At 41.0% G+C, this 15380-nt stretch overlaps 1 protein-coding gene across 1 annotated transcript in view; it reads left to right on the forward strand.

Moving 5' to 3' along the window:
- The window catches only part of WBP4 (WW domain binding protein 4), a 40065-nt gene that overhangs the window by 21042 nt on the left and 3643 nt on the right, over nt 1-15380 (forward strand). Inside the window, exon 9 of the mRNA XM_080658938.1 lies at nt 789-949. Coding sequence (XP_080515064.1) covers nt 789-949 — 161 coding nt within the window. The remainder of the gene's footprint in view (nt 1-788; nt 950-15380) is intronic.

Here is a 15380-nt window from a genome sequence, read left to right on the forward strand (position 1 = left end):
GAAAAGTCATGGCCTAGAAGCAGTCAAGATTGCTAAGAGACAGCAGGTGCTGACTTCTAGTTCTATGATACCAATAGCGTAAGGGAATGAGCTAATATCCATTCAAAGAATTACAAACAAAACAGTATCCCAGGACTGCCACCCATAGTTGTGCAGTTGCAAAGAAATCTAGTCCATAATCTACTTGCTAAACTGGGTCACAGGACCTTGTTATCCCAGATGAAGGGGTGCCATAAAACCACCAGCCCTATCTAGGGACTACCATGGGGCTGCTTGTCCCTCCAGGGTGTGTCTTCTAATTTCACATAGCTTCCAGTTGTATAGGACACTAAAGTTCTGGCAATGTAGTCAATGTAAAGTTAAGACTTATAGGTTAAGGGAGTTCTTTAAATAGATAGTGGGTGTAGAAGGGTCCAATGACATGGCAGTAAACTCAAAAGGAGCACAGTATAAAGGAAGGTCAATGTTGGATATATAAGTAAGGAGATAAAACACAGAAGAAAAGAGAGGCTAAAAAAAGCCAGTGTATGTTTTTAATTGTAGAACATTAATAGGATCATGTCCTATTTTTAAAAGCACCCTTGGCTATGGTGTGATAATATTTTAGATGTGATGAAAAAACCTTGTTGACCATTAAAGTTTTTTTATGTACATTTGTTGTGTTATGTGCAAATTTAAACTATTAAAAGAGTTAATGTATTATTATCTAGAAACCAATAATAAGATTTCATTAAAGAAATTTTGTTTCTGTCCTAGTAGTACCTTATTTCTTGACTTTGACATTTCAGGTAAAAAATAAAAATAGTGATAAAGGAAATGAACCTGAAAAACAGAAAGAAACAAATATCCAAGAGCAGAATTCATCAGGTTCAAATGAAAAATCCAAAGCTCATAAAAAATCAAACCCATATGGCGAATGGAAAGAAATTAAACAAGAAGTTGAGTCTCAGTAAGTACCTGAAATGTAATCCCATTGTTATTACAAGTATTTTATATCGAGTACTTCAATAAATTATAGTAACTGCTTTGAAGGATAAAGTGCTCATTAAAAATGTAGCTCATTTATTTTATTTCTGGAGTGGTTTGTTTTTTATTAAATATGAGTCAGGGGTTATTTTAAAAAGTAAGCTAGTGATTGTTTTCATTTCTTCCAAAATATGACATTTCTGTTGAGCACACATTCACACAGTAACTCGATTATACACACATGAGCTTTCTCACACTCATGATTATTATTCTATCAGAGAAACAAATATCTGCATATTCAACAAATGCTGCATATAATACATCTAAAAGCAAGAAAAAAGTTCTGTTGCTGTCTTCAAAATGGCTTATGACAAAGTTTTTAAGCCAGTTTAAGAAAAAAACAGTTTTATCAATTGAACAAGATCATGGTGAGATGTTACCTGGTTTATGTTGCTAGCTTATGTGATCAAATCAGTTATTGTCTTAGAAGCATTTACACAATGAAAGGAAGATCTCTTTCAGCTTCACAGATTAGTGTTTCTTTACTGCTTAAAAAAAAAAATCTTCAGGTGGGAAAAAAAGTATCTTCTAATTATATTAGTTAAGCAGTTATTCTCTAAAACATTAATGCTTTGAAATGGTAATGAAAGATGACTAATCTGGTGATACTTGAAATTATTTATTGTTAAAATTGTATTTTAATGAAAAGGTCGTATTTTTTCACAAGATAAAAGTAACTCAAGTTTTGGACAACTTTATATACGTGTTCTAATTAGAATTGATTCTCTAGGGGTAATACACCAGAACTACTATTAAAATGTTACTAGGATGGAATCCGGTCAACATAGTGGCATAGGTAAATGTGATACTTGAATCTTCCCACAACCACATCAAAATTATAACTAAACTACAGAACAACCATCATTCAGAACTGCCTGAAATCTAGCTGAACAGAAGTCCTACAGCTAAGGATATGATAAAGCCACATTGAGACTGGTAGGAGGAGTGGAGACCCAGAAAGGCTGGTCCCACTGATAAAAATTGGGAGAGATATCTCAGCTATGGGGGGTCCCCCTGAGGAATGAGGGGTCCCAGTCCCATACCAGACTGCCCACCAGATGCTGCTTGTTTGAGAAATTGGGTTCCAGTAACATAAAGAAAAATTATCATAACTTCTGGCTGTAAAAACCAGTGGGGATTGTGGTTCAGTGAGCTGGAGGGCTGCTGGAGTCCCAGGCATTTCCCTTAAAGAGCCAGTGCACAGACTTCCTCAGTTCACTCACATCTCCAGCACTGGGGCAGCTGCTCAAAAGGTACCAGGGATATAAGGGGAGGAACTGAATTATCTGCAGTCAGGGCAAGAGCTGGAGGGGCAACTTTCTTCCATATAGAAGTGCTGGCAGAAGGGTGGCAACAGGAGGGTGCTTCTTTTCTGAGCCCTCCCACCATAGATCCAGTAGGTGGGCACCATATCTGAGTCTCCATCAACCTGGCTGTCACCCTGATCCCTGAGACCCAAGCCCACCCAAATTGCAGGCCCACCCAAGCTGTTTGCAATGGCTTTTCCATATGTACAACCTGTCTTGGCTCATAACATCAGACATTACTAAAATTTCTCAAACAAGCAGCATCTGGCATCTGTGTGCCCCTTACCTCATGTAAAGTTGCCACAGGCCCAGCACTAGCAGCAGCCAGCCTTGGTTCACAGATTGGCCTCACCTTCAAGCCCAGCATGAGTAGCAGCTATCTAAGGATCACATTGTAAGTCATGCTGATGTCCCTGGGGCACAACACAGGCAGCAGCTGACCTTGGCCTGCATCTTCCGGGAGGCACCTGAGCCAGCATACCCGGTGCACAGCATCAGACTATGTTGAAGCACCACCCAACTGCCTCCACAAGAAACAAATTCAAGGGGCATACTCAAGAGGCTCCAGAGCCCTATGAAGTAAGTCCTCCTCCATGGGGTGGGCCCATGCACAGCTGATCCTCCACGGTGGTCACAGCCAGTTCTTATAGCTGATAGGCCTAGGGTTAAGTCCCTCCTGTTGATGTGCCAACAGCAATCAGTGCTCAACTCCAGCAGGAGGGTGTACACCACGCATGTCAAACTCAAAGGCTAATAAAAGCCAAATAAACAAGGTTTAACTTTATGTGGGCTGAAAAGAACAAAAGCTTCAATTTTCATAGAAACGTAGGTTTATTTCAGTAGAGACATGCTGAGTACAAAGGGCTGAAATAAATGAGTAATCATTAACATAAAATAATAGAACATTTTAATAAAAATTAATATTTTTTCTTGAACATTAACTTACCAGACACTGAATAACTGCACAAATTAATAAGCATAATGCAAATAAACCCATTTTTCTTGTTCTCTGAAAGTGAAATATTTCCTGTTGCACCAAACAAGTCAGTACAAGACCAATGATGTGGCAATCAGCTGCTAAAATATTCGCTGCTGGTATTAGTGGAGAGAAATGGTGTGCTTGCACATAAGGCGTGTAAGGGAAATGAATGCAACACGATTATAGTAATCATTAGTGAACATTGTAGTTCATTATTAATAACTAGAGGCCCAGTGCACGAAATCCGTGCACTGAAGGGTGGGGTCCCTCAGCCCAGCCTGTGCCCTCTCTCAGTCCAGGACCCCTTGCTCCTTACTGCCCACCTGCTCACTCCTTACCGCTCGGCTCGCTGCTACTTTGCAGCAGGCTCCTTACCACTCGGCTCGCTGCTCCTTAGTGCTGCCGTAGAGGCGGGAGAGGCTCCCTCCACCACCACTGCACTCGGCAGCTGTGAGCCTGGCTTCTGGCTGAGCTGCGCTCCCCTTGTGGGAGCAAACTGACCACCAGGGGACAGCTCCTCCATTGAGCATCTGCCCCCTGGTGGTCAGTGCGCATCATAGCGACCGGTCATTCTCGTTGTCCCCCCGTAACGGTTATTTATGCTTTTATTACATAGATTATATATATTATGTGTAACAGGATATTGTAAAAATTAAGTTACAAGATTTTTATTAAAACATGTCTTACATACTGTCATTGGCTGGGCCGCAAAAATACTTGTTGTGGGTCGCATGCGAGCCACGAGTTTGACATGCTTGGTGTACACAGCCCACAAAGAGTTCCTAGCTTGGGTGAACACAGCCGCTGTGCCACTGGACCACACAGGACACCTACTATATGAGGTCACTCTATCAAGCCCAGGAGACATACCAACTCTATCTAATACATAGAAACAAACAGGAAGGCAGCCAGAATAGGAGACAAAGAAACATGTCCCAAATGAAAGAACAAAACTCCAGAAAAAGAACTAAACAAAATGGAGACAATCTACCAGATGCAGAGTTCAGAACACTGGTTATAAGGATACTCAATGGAATTAGGGGAAGAGTAGATGAACTTACTTAGAACTTGAGCAAAGAGATAGGAAACAAAAACAACTAGAAAACAAAAAAGAACCAGTCAGAAATGAAGAATACATTAATTGAAATGAAGAATACAGGGTATCAACAGTGTAGTAGATGAAGCAGAAATTTGGAAGATAAGGAAGCAGAAAACACCCTATCAGAACCGCAAAAATGAAAAAGAATCCAAAAAAAAAAGGAGGATAGTATAAGGAGCTTCTGGGACAACTTCAAGCATACCTACATTTGCATCAAGAGGATGCCAGGAGAAGAGAGAGAGAGCAAGGAACTGAAAACGTGAAAAAAAATGTGGAAAATTTCCCTAACATAGTGAATGAAATAGACATACAAGTCCAGGAAGTGCAGAGTCTCAAACAATTTGAACCCAAAGAGGCCCACTTCAAGACATACCATAAATAAAATGCAAAAAGTTAAAGAGAGTATTTGAAAAGCAGCAAGAGAAGTCTCGCGGAAACCGAGCAAAGCATGATGGGGTTTGTGGTCCTTGGGGTTTGCGCCTTTCCCTTGGTCCCCTGCGCTACTCTGTCCGGACCCGCCCATTCCCTGCTCCCCTGGACACTTTTAGATTTGATTCGAACTATCCGGGACCCAGAGAAGCCCAATACTTTGGAAGAACTGGAAGTGGTAACAGAAAGTTGTGTGGGGGTTCAGGAAATAAATGAAAAGGACTATTTGGTTATTATCAGATTCACGCCAACAGTACCTCATTGCTCTTTGGCAACTCTTATTGGGCTGTGCTTAGGAGTAAAACTTCAGCGGTGTTTACCATTTAAACATAAGGTCCCTTTAAGGCGACAGCGCCTTCTCTGGCGCCTTCTCCGGTGCCTTCTCCAGGTCAGACTACCAGCAGCGACCACGGGAGCATGGCGGACATCGGGAGCATGGCGGATGCAGACCTGTTTATGGAATGTGAGGAGGAGGAGCTGGAGCCATGGCAGAAAATCAGTGATGTCATTGAGGATTCTGAAGTTGAAGATTATAATTCAGTGGATGAAACTACTACAGTTTCTGAGAGCCAGCAGCCAGTCTCAGCTCCAGTGCTCATTGCTCTCTATGCTTCTGTTGTTAAGCACAGTGGAGCACAGAACAGTGATGGTACAAAGAGGATTCTTGTCAGACTAATTGTCGAGGACAATCCCCAAATAAAGCGTCGTCGTCGATATAATATGCCTGAAGACCAAGAATTGCCAACATATGTTTCTCCATCCGAAAGAAGGCGACATCGTCTACAGAATATGTCTGAAGAACGACGATTGGCACAACGTACCTCTGAAGCCGAAAGAAGCCGGCGTCGTCGACAGAAAATGTATGAAGAACAGTCATAGACAAGTATTACCAGTAGTGGTAGGAACTGCCTTCATAGCGAAAATGAGGTAAATGAGGATACAATTATCGAACACAGTTGTGGTGGAATGTAACACATGGTGTTACATGTCAATTTTGCCTATCCCTAAATTTCTCTGATGAAATGGAGTTATATGTTGCTTTCTCTCGAGTTCGAAGAGCATGTGACGTTAAAGTTGTAAATACTTCATCACAAGGGAAATTAGTCAAGCACTCTGAAAGTGTTTTTACTTTTAATGTGGTATACAGGGAGATATTAGAATAAGTTTAATCAATTTATCAGTCAAAAAAAAGAAAAGCAGCAAGAGAAAAGCAGCTAGTTAACTACAAGGGAGCTCCCATAAGACTGTCAGCTGATTTCTCAACAGACACTTGGAGGCCAGAAGGGATTGGCAAGAAATATTCAAAGAGATGAAAAGGCAAGCACCTACAAACAAGATTACTCAGCAAAGTTATTTAGCATCAAAGGACAGATAAAGAGCTTCCCAGACAAGAGAAAGCTAGAGTTCATCACCACCAAACTAATATTACATGAAATGTTATAAAAAGGTCTTTAAGAAGAAAAGACAAAAAATATGAATAATAAAATTGCCATAAATACTTAGCAACAATTGAATCTAAAAAACAAATGAACAGAAACTGACTCAGATACAGAGAAAATTGTGATGATTGCCAAATTGGAGGGTGTTGTGGGGATGGGTGAAAAAGGTGAAGGGATTACGAAGTATAGATTGGTGCCTGACCAGTATGGCTCAGTGGTTGAGCATCAAACCATATACCAGGTCAAGATTCAATTCCTGGTTAGGGCACATGCCTGGGTTGCAGGCTTGATCCCCAGTAGGGGGCGTTCAGGAGGCAGCCAGTCGATTCTCATTGATGTTTCTATCTCTCCCTCTCCCTTCCTCTCTCTGAAATCAGTAAAAATATTTTTTTTCTTTATGTTTTTTTGCTTTGAATACTTTTATTTTTTTTAATTTAATAAATCTTTATTGTTCAGATTATTACAGGTGTTCCTCTTTTTTCCCCCAAAGCTCTTCTCCACCTGGTTCCCACCACACCCTCTGCCCTTACCTCCCCCCCACTGTCCTCATCCATAGGTGTACAATTTTTGTCCAGTCTCTTCCCGCACCCCCCACACCTCTTTCCCCCTGAGAATTGTCAGTCCACTCCCTTTCTATGCCCCTGATTCTATTATATTCATCAGTTTATTCTGTTCATCAGATTTTTTTATTCACTTGATTTTTAGATTCACTTGTTGATATGTATTTGTTGTTCATAATTTTTATCTTTACCTTTTTCTTCTTCCTCTTCTTAAAGAGTACCTTTCAGCATTTCATATAATACTGGTTTGGTGGTGATGAACTCCCTTAGCTTTTTCTTATCTGTGAAGTTCTTTATCTGCCCTTCAATTCTGAATGATAGCTTTGCTGGGTAGAGTAATCTTGGTTGTAGGTTCTTGCTATTCATCACTTTGAATATTTCTTGCCACTCCCGTCTGGCCTGCATAGTTTCTGTTGAGAAATAAGCTGACAATCGTATGGGTGCTCCCTTGTAGGTAACTGTTTTTCTCTTGCTGCTTTTAATATTCTCTCTTTGTCTTTTGCTCTTGGCATTTTAATTATGATGTGTCTTGGTGTGGTCCTCTTTGGATTCCTTTTGTTTTGGGTTCTGTGCACTTCGTGGACTTGTAAGTCTATTTCTTTCACCAGGTGGGGGAAGTTTTCTGTCATTATTTCTTCAAATAGGTTTTCAGTATCTTGCTCTCTCTCTTCTTCTGGCACCCCCATAATTCTGATGTTGGTACGCTTGAAGTTGTCCCAGAGGCTCCTTACACTGTGCTCATATTTTTGGATTCTTTTTGCTTTTTGCTTTTCCGGTTGAGTGTTTTTTGCTTCTTTGTATTTCAAATCTTTGACTTGATTCTTGCGATCCTCTAGTCTGCTGTTAGATCTCTGTATAATATTTTTTTTATTTCAGTCAGTGTATGCTTAATTTCTAGTTGGTCCTTTTTCATATCCTCGAGGGTCTCGCTAAATTTATCAGCCTTTTCTAGAAAATTCTTGAAAAACCTTATAACCTTGGTTTTGAACTCTATATCCAGTTGTTTGCTTTCCTCCATTTCTTTCGTTTGTGATCTGTTTCTTTGTCTTTGCATTTTGGCTGCTTCCCTGAGTTAATAGAGTGGCTTTGTGTGCTAGGTGTCCTATAGGGCCCAGTGGCTTAGCCTTCCCAGTTACCTGAGGTGGACACTCTTGGTGCACCCCTTTGTGGGCTGTGTGCACAGTCTTGTAGTTAAGCCTGATTGTTGTTGGTATCACTGGGAGGAATTGACCTCCAGGCCAATTGGCTGTGAGGATCAGCAGTGTCTACGCTGGGAGAACTTCTGTGCTGAAGACACCCTTATGGGAGAAGACTTGCAAAAGCCTCAGTGCTCAGCTTGAATGGGGCGGAGTCTCAGGGCGGAGCAGACAGCATTGGTTTCCTGTCAGCCCTGCCGTAATAGGCCCCTGTGTCTCAGTGTCCCGTGGTAATCACTGCAAGCACCTCTGAGAGAAAGCCGCCCTCGAGTTCCGCCTGCTGCCAGACAGTCCAGTTTCTCCCCGAATGAGTCTGGGTCCCCAGAGTCTCGCCTGGAACTGGAGTTCGGTGCAGTCGGGAGCTTTTGTCTCCCTCCTGCTTGAGAAAGCCAGCCACGCACTCAGTTGCCAGTCCTCTCCATGTGCATGTCTCAGTACCTCTGCCTCCTGAAGCTCCTCTTGAGTCTCAGTGTGCTTTTCTCTTTCCTGACAGTCCAGTTTGACCCCGTATGAGTCTGGGTCCCCAGAGTCTCGCCCAGAACTGGAGTTTAGTGCAGTCGGGAGCTTTTGTCTCCCTCCCACTTGAGAAAGCCAGCCGCACACTCAGTTGCCAGTCCTCTCCACGCGCATGTCTCAGTAACTCTGCCTCCTGCAGCTCCTCTGAGTCTCAGTGTGCTTTTCTCTTTGCTTCTAGTTGTAGAATTTCCACTCAGCCAGCCTTCCTGTGGTTCTGGATGGTGTCCATTTTGTCTTTTAGTTGTAGTTTTGAAATTGTTGTGCGAGGCAGCAGTTTAGATGTTTACCTATGCTGCCATCTTGGTTTTTTTCAAAATATATATTTTTAAATCTTTTGGGAGAAAAAAGTATAGATTGGTATTACAGAATAGTCATGGGAATATAAAGTACAGACTAGGGAATGGACAATAATATATTTATATATATGTTTATATATGTACTAGAGGCCCGGTGCACGAAATTCGTGCACGGGGGAGGGGGGTGTTCCTCAGCCCAGCCTGCACCCTCTCCAATCTGGGACCCCTCGGGGGATGTCCGACTGCCCGTTTAGGCCCCATCCCACCGGGATCGGGCTTAAATGGGTAGTCGGACATCCCTCTCACAATCCAGGACTGCTGGCTCCCAACTGCTCGCCTGCCTGCCTTCCTGATTGCCCCTAACTGCTTCTGCCTGCCAGCCTGATCACCCCCTAACCACTCCCCTGCCAGCCTGATTGATGCCTAACTGCTCCCCTGCCAGCCTGTTTGCCCCTAACTGCCCTCCCCTGCAAGCCTGGTCACCCCTAACTGCCCTCCCCTGCAGGCCTGGTCCCCCCCAACTGCTCTCCCCTGCAGGCCTGGGTCCCTCCCAACTGCCTTTCCCTGCAGGCCTGGTCGCCCCCAACATCCCTCCTCTGCCGGCTTTGTCACCCCTAACTGCCCTCCTCTGCAGGCTTGATTGCCCCCAACTGCCCTCCCTTGCAGGCCTGGTCCCTCCCAACTGCCCTCCCCTGCTGGCCATCTTGTGGTGGCCATCTTGTGTCCACATGGGGGCAGCCATCTTTGACCACATGGGGGCAGCCATCTTGTGTGTTGGAGTGATGGTCAATCTGCATATTACTCTTTTATTAGATAGGATAGAGGCCCGGTGCATGGGTGGGGGCCAGCTGGTTTGCCCTGAAGGGTGTCCCAGATCAGTGTGGGCATTCCCTTGGGGCGTGAGGCAGCCTGGGCGAGGGGCCTGTGGTGGTTTGCAGGCTGGCCACGCCCCCTGGCGACCCAAGCGGAAGCCCTGCTATCTGGGGTTTATTTATCTTCTACAATTGAAACTTTGTAGCCTGGAGCGGAGCCAAGCCTTCTGCTTGCTCCGTGGCGGCAGCCATTTTTTTTGGATTTATGTATCTTCTATAATTAAAACTTTGTAGCCTTAAGCGGAGGTCTGGGCCGGCCAGGGCTGCAGAAGCTTGGCTTCCTCCATCACCAGGGGCAACCCTAGCCTCCTGCTCTTTCCAGCTCCGTGGCTGCCACCATTTCTGTTTGATTTTAGGTATCTTCTATCATTGAAACCTTGTAGCCTTGAGTGGAGGCCTAGGCCGGCAAGGGCAGGCGGAAAGCTTGGCTTCCTCCATTGCCAGGGAAACCCAAGCCTCCCTCCTGCTCTCTGTGGCTGTAGCCATCTTGGTTGGGTTTATTTGCATATTCGCTCCTGATTGGCTGGTGGGCGTGGCTTATGGGCATGGCTTGTGGCTGTAGCGTAGTGATGGTTAATTTGCATATTACTCTTTTCTTATATAGGATATGTATAAAAATAGAGCAATATGCTAATTAACCAGGACGCTGTAATGGGTTGATCAGACAGGAGGAGGTTGCACACGCAGCATTGGGGGCAGGGCGGCAGGGTCCTCCACGCGCCTGCGCTGGGGGAGGGCCTGATCAGCAGCGGCCGTGGCTGCTTCAAGGGCCGGAGAGGAATGCAGGGCTGGACTGGTAGCGGCCGCAGCTGCTGTGGGGCCCGGGGAGCGAGGCAGGGCTGGACCAGTGACTCAAGGGTGGGCAGCGCCGCACAATTTTGAATCGCGTGCTGGGCTCCTAGTATTGTAATAACTGTATGGTGACAGATGGGTACAAGATTCACTGAGATGATCACTTAGTAAGTTATATAATGTCTAATCACTGGGTTGTATACCTGAAATTAATGTATGTCAACTATAACTGAAAAACAAAAAATTAATTTAAAGTAAGGTAATTGTTACTATTATGAAATATTGAAATTGTATATATTAATTAAATATTAGGAAGTGTGTATTTAATATGTATTTAATACCATGATAAGTAAATTGACTGTATTCTGAAGTTGCAGAAATAATAGACTACATTACTTCAGACCTAAGTGATTTCTTAAGTGACTTACAATAGGAAGATGGTCCTACTATACCAGTATCTACTATACTTCAAAGTTGAGATTTCTCAGATTTTGAGTATTTTTTTTCTTGTGATAACTATATTCTAAAGCCATTCTTGTTAAATTTTAATCACTAAGCCAGTTTAATATCTGATGGATTGTGTCTGACTCCCTAAGTAGATTAGCCTAATTTCTTAAGGATTTTTTTCCTCTAAAAATAACATACATAGCCGAAACCGGTTTGGCTCAGTGGATAGAGCGTCGGCCTGCGGACTGAAGGGTCCCAGGTTCGATTCCGGTCAAGGGCATGTACCTTGGTTGCGGGCACATCCCCAGTAGGGGGCGTGCAGGAGGCAGCTGATCGATGTTTCTCTCTCATCGATGTTTCTAGCTCTCTATCCTTCTCCCTCTCTGTGAAAAATCAATAAAATATATTTAAAAATAATAATAATAAAAAAATAACATACATATTTATTATAAAAGATCTTTTTAAATTAAGAAAAGCATAAAATATCCTATTTTGTTAAAATTTTACAAACGTTATTTTAAATTGCCATATAATATGTAATCATTTAGATGTGCATTGATTTTACTCAACCATTCTCTTTCTGTTGACATTTAGGTTATTTCTATACTTTTTTGTTTTTATAACTTACTCTGATTATTATATAGATACTAGAGGCCCGATTCACAAAATTCGTGCTGGGGGGACGGGTGTCCCTCAGCCCCGGCCTGCGCCCTCTTGCAATTCGGGACCCCTTGGAGGATGTCTGACTGATGGTTTAGGCCTAAACCGGCAGTGGGACATCCCTCTGGCAATCCGGGACCCCTTGCTGCTGTGCTCGCCAGCTGTGAGCCTGGCTTCTGGCTAAGCAGCGCTCCAGCTATGGAAGCACACTGACCACCAGGGGGAAGCTCCTGCGTTGAGCATCTGCCCCCTGGTGGTCAGTGCGCATCATAGTGACCAGTCATTCCGCCATCCAGTTGATTTGCATACTAGGGTTTTATGATATAGGATATTACTCTGCACATTACTGTCTATTTCTAGGAATGGAATAGCTGTTTAAAGATTAGGAGCATCATACAAATTTATACTTTATTAGCAGTTTCTGAAAGTTCCTCTTCCATTGGACCCCCTCAGCAAAAACTGGCATGTATTCAGTATTACATTGTCCATCCAAAAATGTCGTATCTCTCCTTTTACTAAAGTCATCTTGTATGATTTTATAGGTTTTGTAGCTGCCTCTATGTAAGTCTCACATTTGCATTTCTTGAATGTAAGCTAGGTAGCCACTTAGTCTAGTTGGTTCACTGATGTAATCCCAGAATTAAAAACAGTGCCTAGCACATAATAGATGCTTAGTAAGTGGTTTTTAAGTACATGAATAAATTATTAAATTGTGGATTTTATCCATTTCTTATTATTTCTTTAGTAAATATGGTATGAAAAAGCGTATGTGTCTAGTTGTGCTGCTGAATTATTTTGTTATTTATAAAACTACTATTCTGAGTCATGGGTTTTCCATGTGCAAACTTTTCTCCAAATATTTTGTGATTATTTTTCCTTTTGATTTTACTCCCTATTTATTTATTTCATGTCCTATTTGCTTTAGTTAGATTTTTAAACCCTCTTGACTTGTTCACATAATAGTGATGACAGTGGGCATTCATGTTTTGTTTCAGATTTCAGTGGGAATGTCTCTAAAATTTATATTGAGGATTATATTGACTGTTGATCTTAAGCCTGTTACGTTATTTTCTATGTTAAGGATGTGTGCTTTATTTCTAAATTCTTCAAGGATTATTATCAGAAATTGACTTTGATAAATTTCAGTAATCATAGCCTTGATGTGGGGAACAGATTGGGAAATGGTGGTCTGTAGTTTTGTTTTTCTTTGTAAAATGAGTGATATCTTTATCAGGTTTGGGTATTTGACTTATGCTAAAAGAAAGTTAGATAGCTTTTCCTTATTTAATGTTCTTGAATAATTTAATAGTTCCTCTGGGATTAGAAAGTTTAATAGAAATTACTAGTTAAAGCTGGTCCTGGAGTTCTAGGAGGGAGGTAATTTTTTTATATCTTTCTTTAATCTCTTGGTTACTATCTGTGACATTGGACAAGTTGCCTTATCTCGTTGAGCTTCAATTTCTTCATTTGTAAAATGGGAAAGTAATAGTTCTCAACTAATTTCTAATTTGTTGTGTGGAATACATTAGAAAAGACAAATTAACACATGTAGGACCATGTACGCACTTGGCACCTAGATCACCTCTAAGATTTCAATTACTATGTACTGCAGCTGCTGTTTTGGGGGAAAGAGCAGGGAGTGGGGGTTATAGCTTCAACTACTTATTCTTGAGTACTAGTCAGTTTCAGTAATCTATATTCTCCCCTAAAATCTTGTATTTCATAAAGACTTTAACATTTAAAACATATGGTAATACAATAAGCTTTCTATAATTTTTGCCACTGCTTTTTGAGATATAATTGACACATAACATTGAGTAAATTTAAGGCATACAGTGTGTTGGTTTGATATATTTATATATTGCAAAATGATTACCACCATAGTGTTAGCTAATATTTCCACCATGTCACATCGTCTGAAAACAAACAATTTTACCTCATTATTTCCAATTTGGATGCCGTTTGTTTGCTTGTTTGTTTGTTTTCCTTTCCTGATTACTCTGGCTAGGACTTCAGTGCTGTGTTAATAAGAGTGGTGAGAATGGGCCTTCTTGACTTGTTCTTGATTTTAGAGGAAAATCAATCTTTCACCATTGACTGTGATGTTGGCTGTGGGTTTGCTCTATATGGCCTTTGTAATGTTGAGTTATGTTCCTTCTATACCAAATTTGTTGAGCATTTTTATTTTAAAAGGATGTATTTTATCAAATACTTTTTCTCCATCTGTTGAGATGCTCATGACTTTTATCTTTCATTCTATTAATGTAGTATATTACAAATGATTTACAAATGTTGAACCATCCTTGCATCCCAAGGATAAGTCTCACTTTGTTATGGTGTATGGTCCTTTTAATGTGTTGTTGAATTCCATTTGCCAATATTTTGTTGTGGATTTTTGCATCTACTAGTATATTCATCAGGGATATTAGTCCATGGTTTTCTTTTCTTATATTGTCTTTATCTGCTTGACATCAGGGTAATGCTGGCCTCCTGTAATGAGTTTGGGAGTGTTTTCTTCTGGCTAGGTTTTTGAAAGTGTTGAAGGGAAATTGGTGTTAATTCTTAAGTGTTTGGTATAATTCACCAGTGAAACCATCTGGTCCATGGCTTTTTTGCGTTAAGAGGTTTTTAGTTACCGGTTCAGTATCCTTAGTTGTTAGTAGTGTGTTCAAATTTTCTATTTTATCATAATTCAGTTTTGGTAGTTGTATCCTTTTCTTCTAGGTTATCCAGTTTGTTGGCATATAAGTTTTTATAGTAGTCTATTAGTATCCTTTGTATTTCTGTGGTATCAGTTGTAATGTCTCCTCTTTCATTTCTGATTTTATTTGAGTCTTCTCTCTTTTTTCTTAGTCTAGCTAAAGGTTTGTCTAATTATATTTTTCTTTTCAGTAAACTAGCTCTTAGGTTCTTGGTCTTTTCTATTTTTCTTCTTGTCTCTATTTTATTTATTTATGCTCTGATCTTCGATATTTTCTTCCTTATGCTAACTTTGGGCTTTGTTGTTCTTCTAGTTACTTGAGGTGTACAATTAGGTTGTATGCTTGAGGTCTTTCTTTTTCCTTTCTGTAGGTGTTTATCCCTATAAACTTTTCTCTTAAAACCACTTTTGCAGTATCCTATAGGTTTTGATATATTGTGTTTCCATTTTTTTTTCTGAAAAATATGTTTTGATTTCCACTTGGTTTCCCTTTTAACCCTCTAATTGTTCAGAAGTGTATTAATTTCCACATATTTTGAAATTTCCAGCTTTCCTCCTAGAATATTGATTTCTAGCTTCTTACTGTGGTTTAAAAAGATACTTGGTATGATTTCAGTCTTCTTAAATTTGCTAAGAATCCTTCATGACTTATCCTATGATCTATCTTAGAGAATGTTCCATGTGTGCTTAAGAAGAATGTGTATTCTGCTATTGAATGGAATGTTCTGTATATATCTGTTAGGTCCGTTTGATATGCAGTATGTTTCTGTGTTGATTTTCTGTTGGATGATCTGTCCAGTGTTGAAAGTGGTTTATTGAGGTCCCCTATTATTGTATTGCTGTCTATTTCTCCCTCCAGATCTGTTAGTATTTGCTTAATATATTTAGATGCTCTGATGTTGGCTTCGTACATATTTACAATTGTTACATTTTCTTGATGACCCCTTTATCATTATAATATAATCACCTTCTTTGTCTTTGTTTCCATTTTTGGCTTTGTCTGTTTTGTCTTATATAAGCATAGTTACCCCTGATCTCTTGGTTTCCACTTGCATGAAAAA

Source organism: Plecotus auritus (assembly GCF_963455305.1).
Source record: "Plecotus auritus genome assembly, chromosome: 3".
NCBI classification, from domain to species: Eukaryota; Metazoa; Chordata; class Mammalia; order Chiroptera; family Vespertilionidae; genus Plecotus; species Plecotus auritus.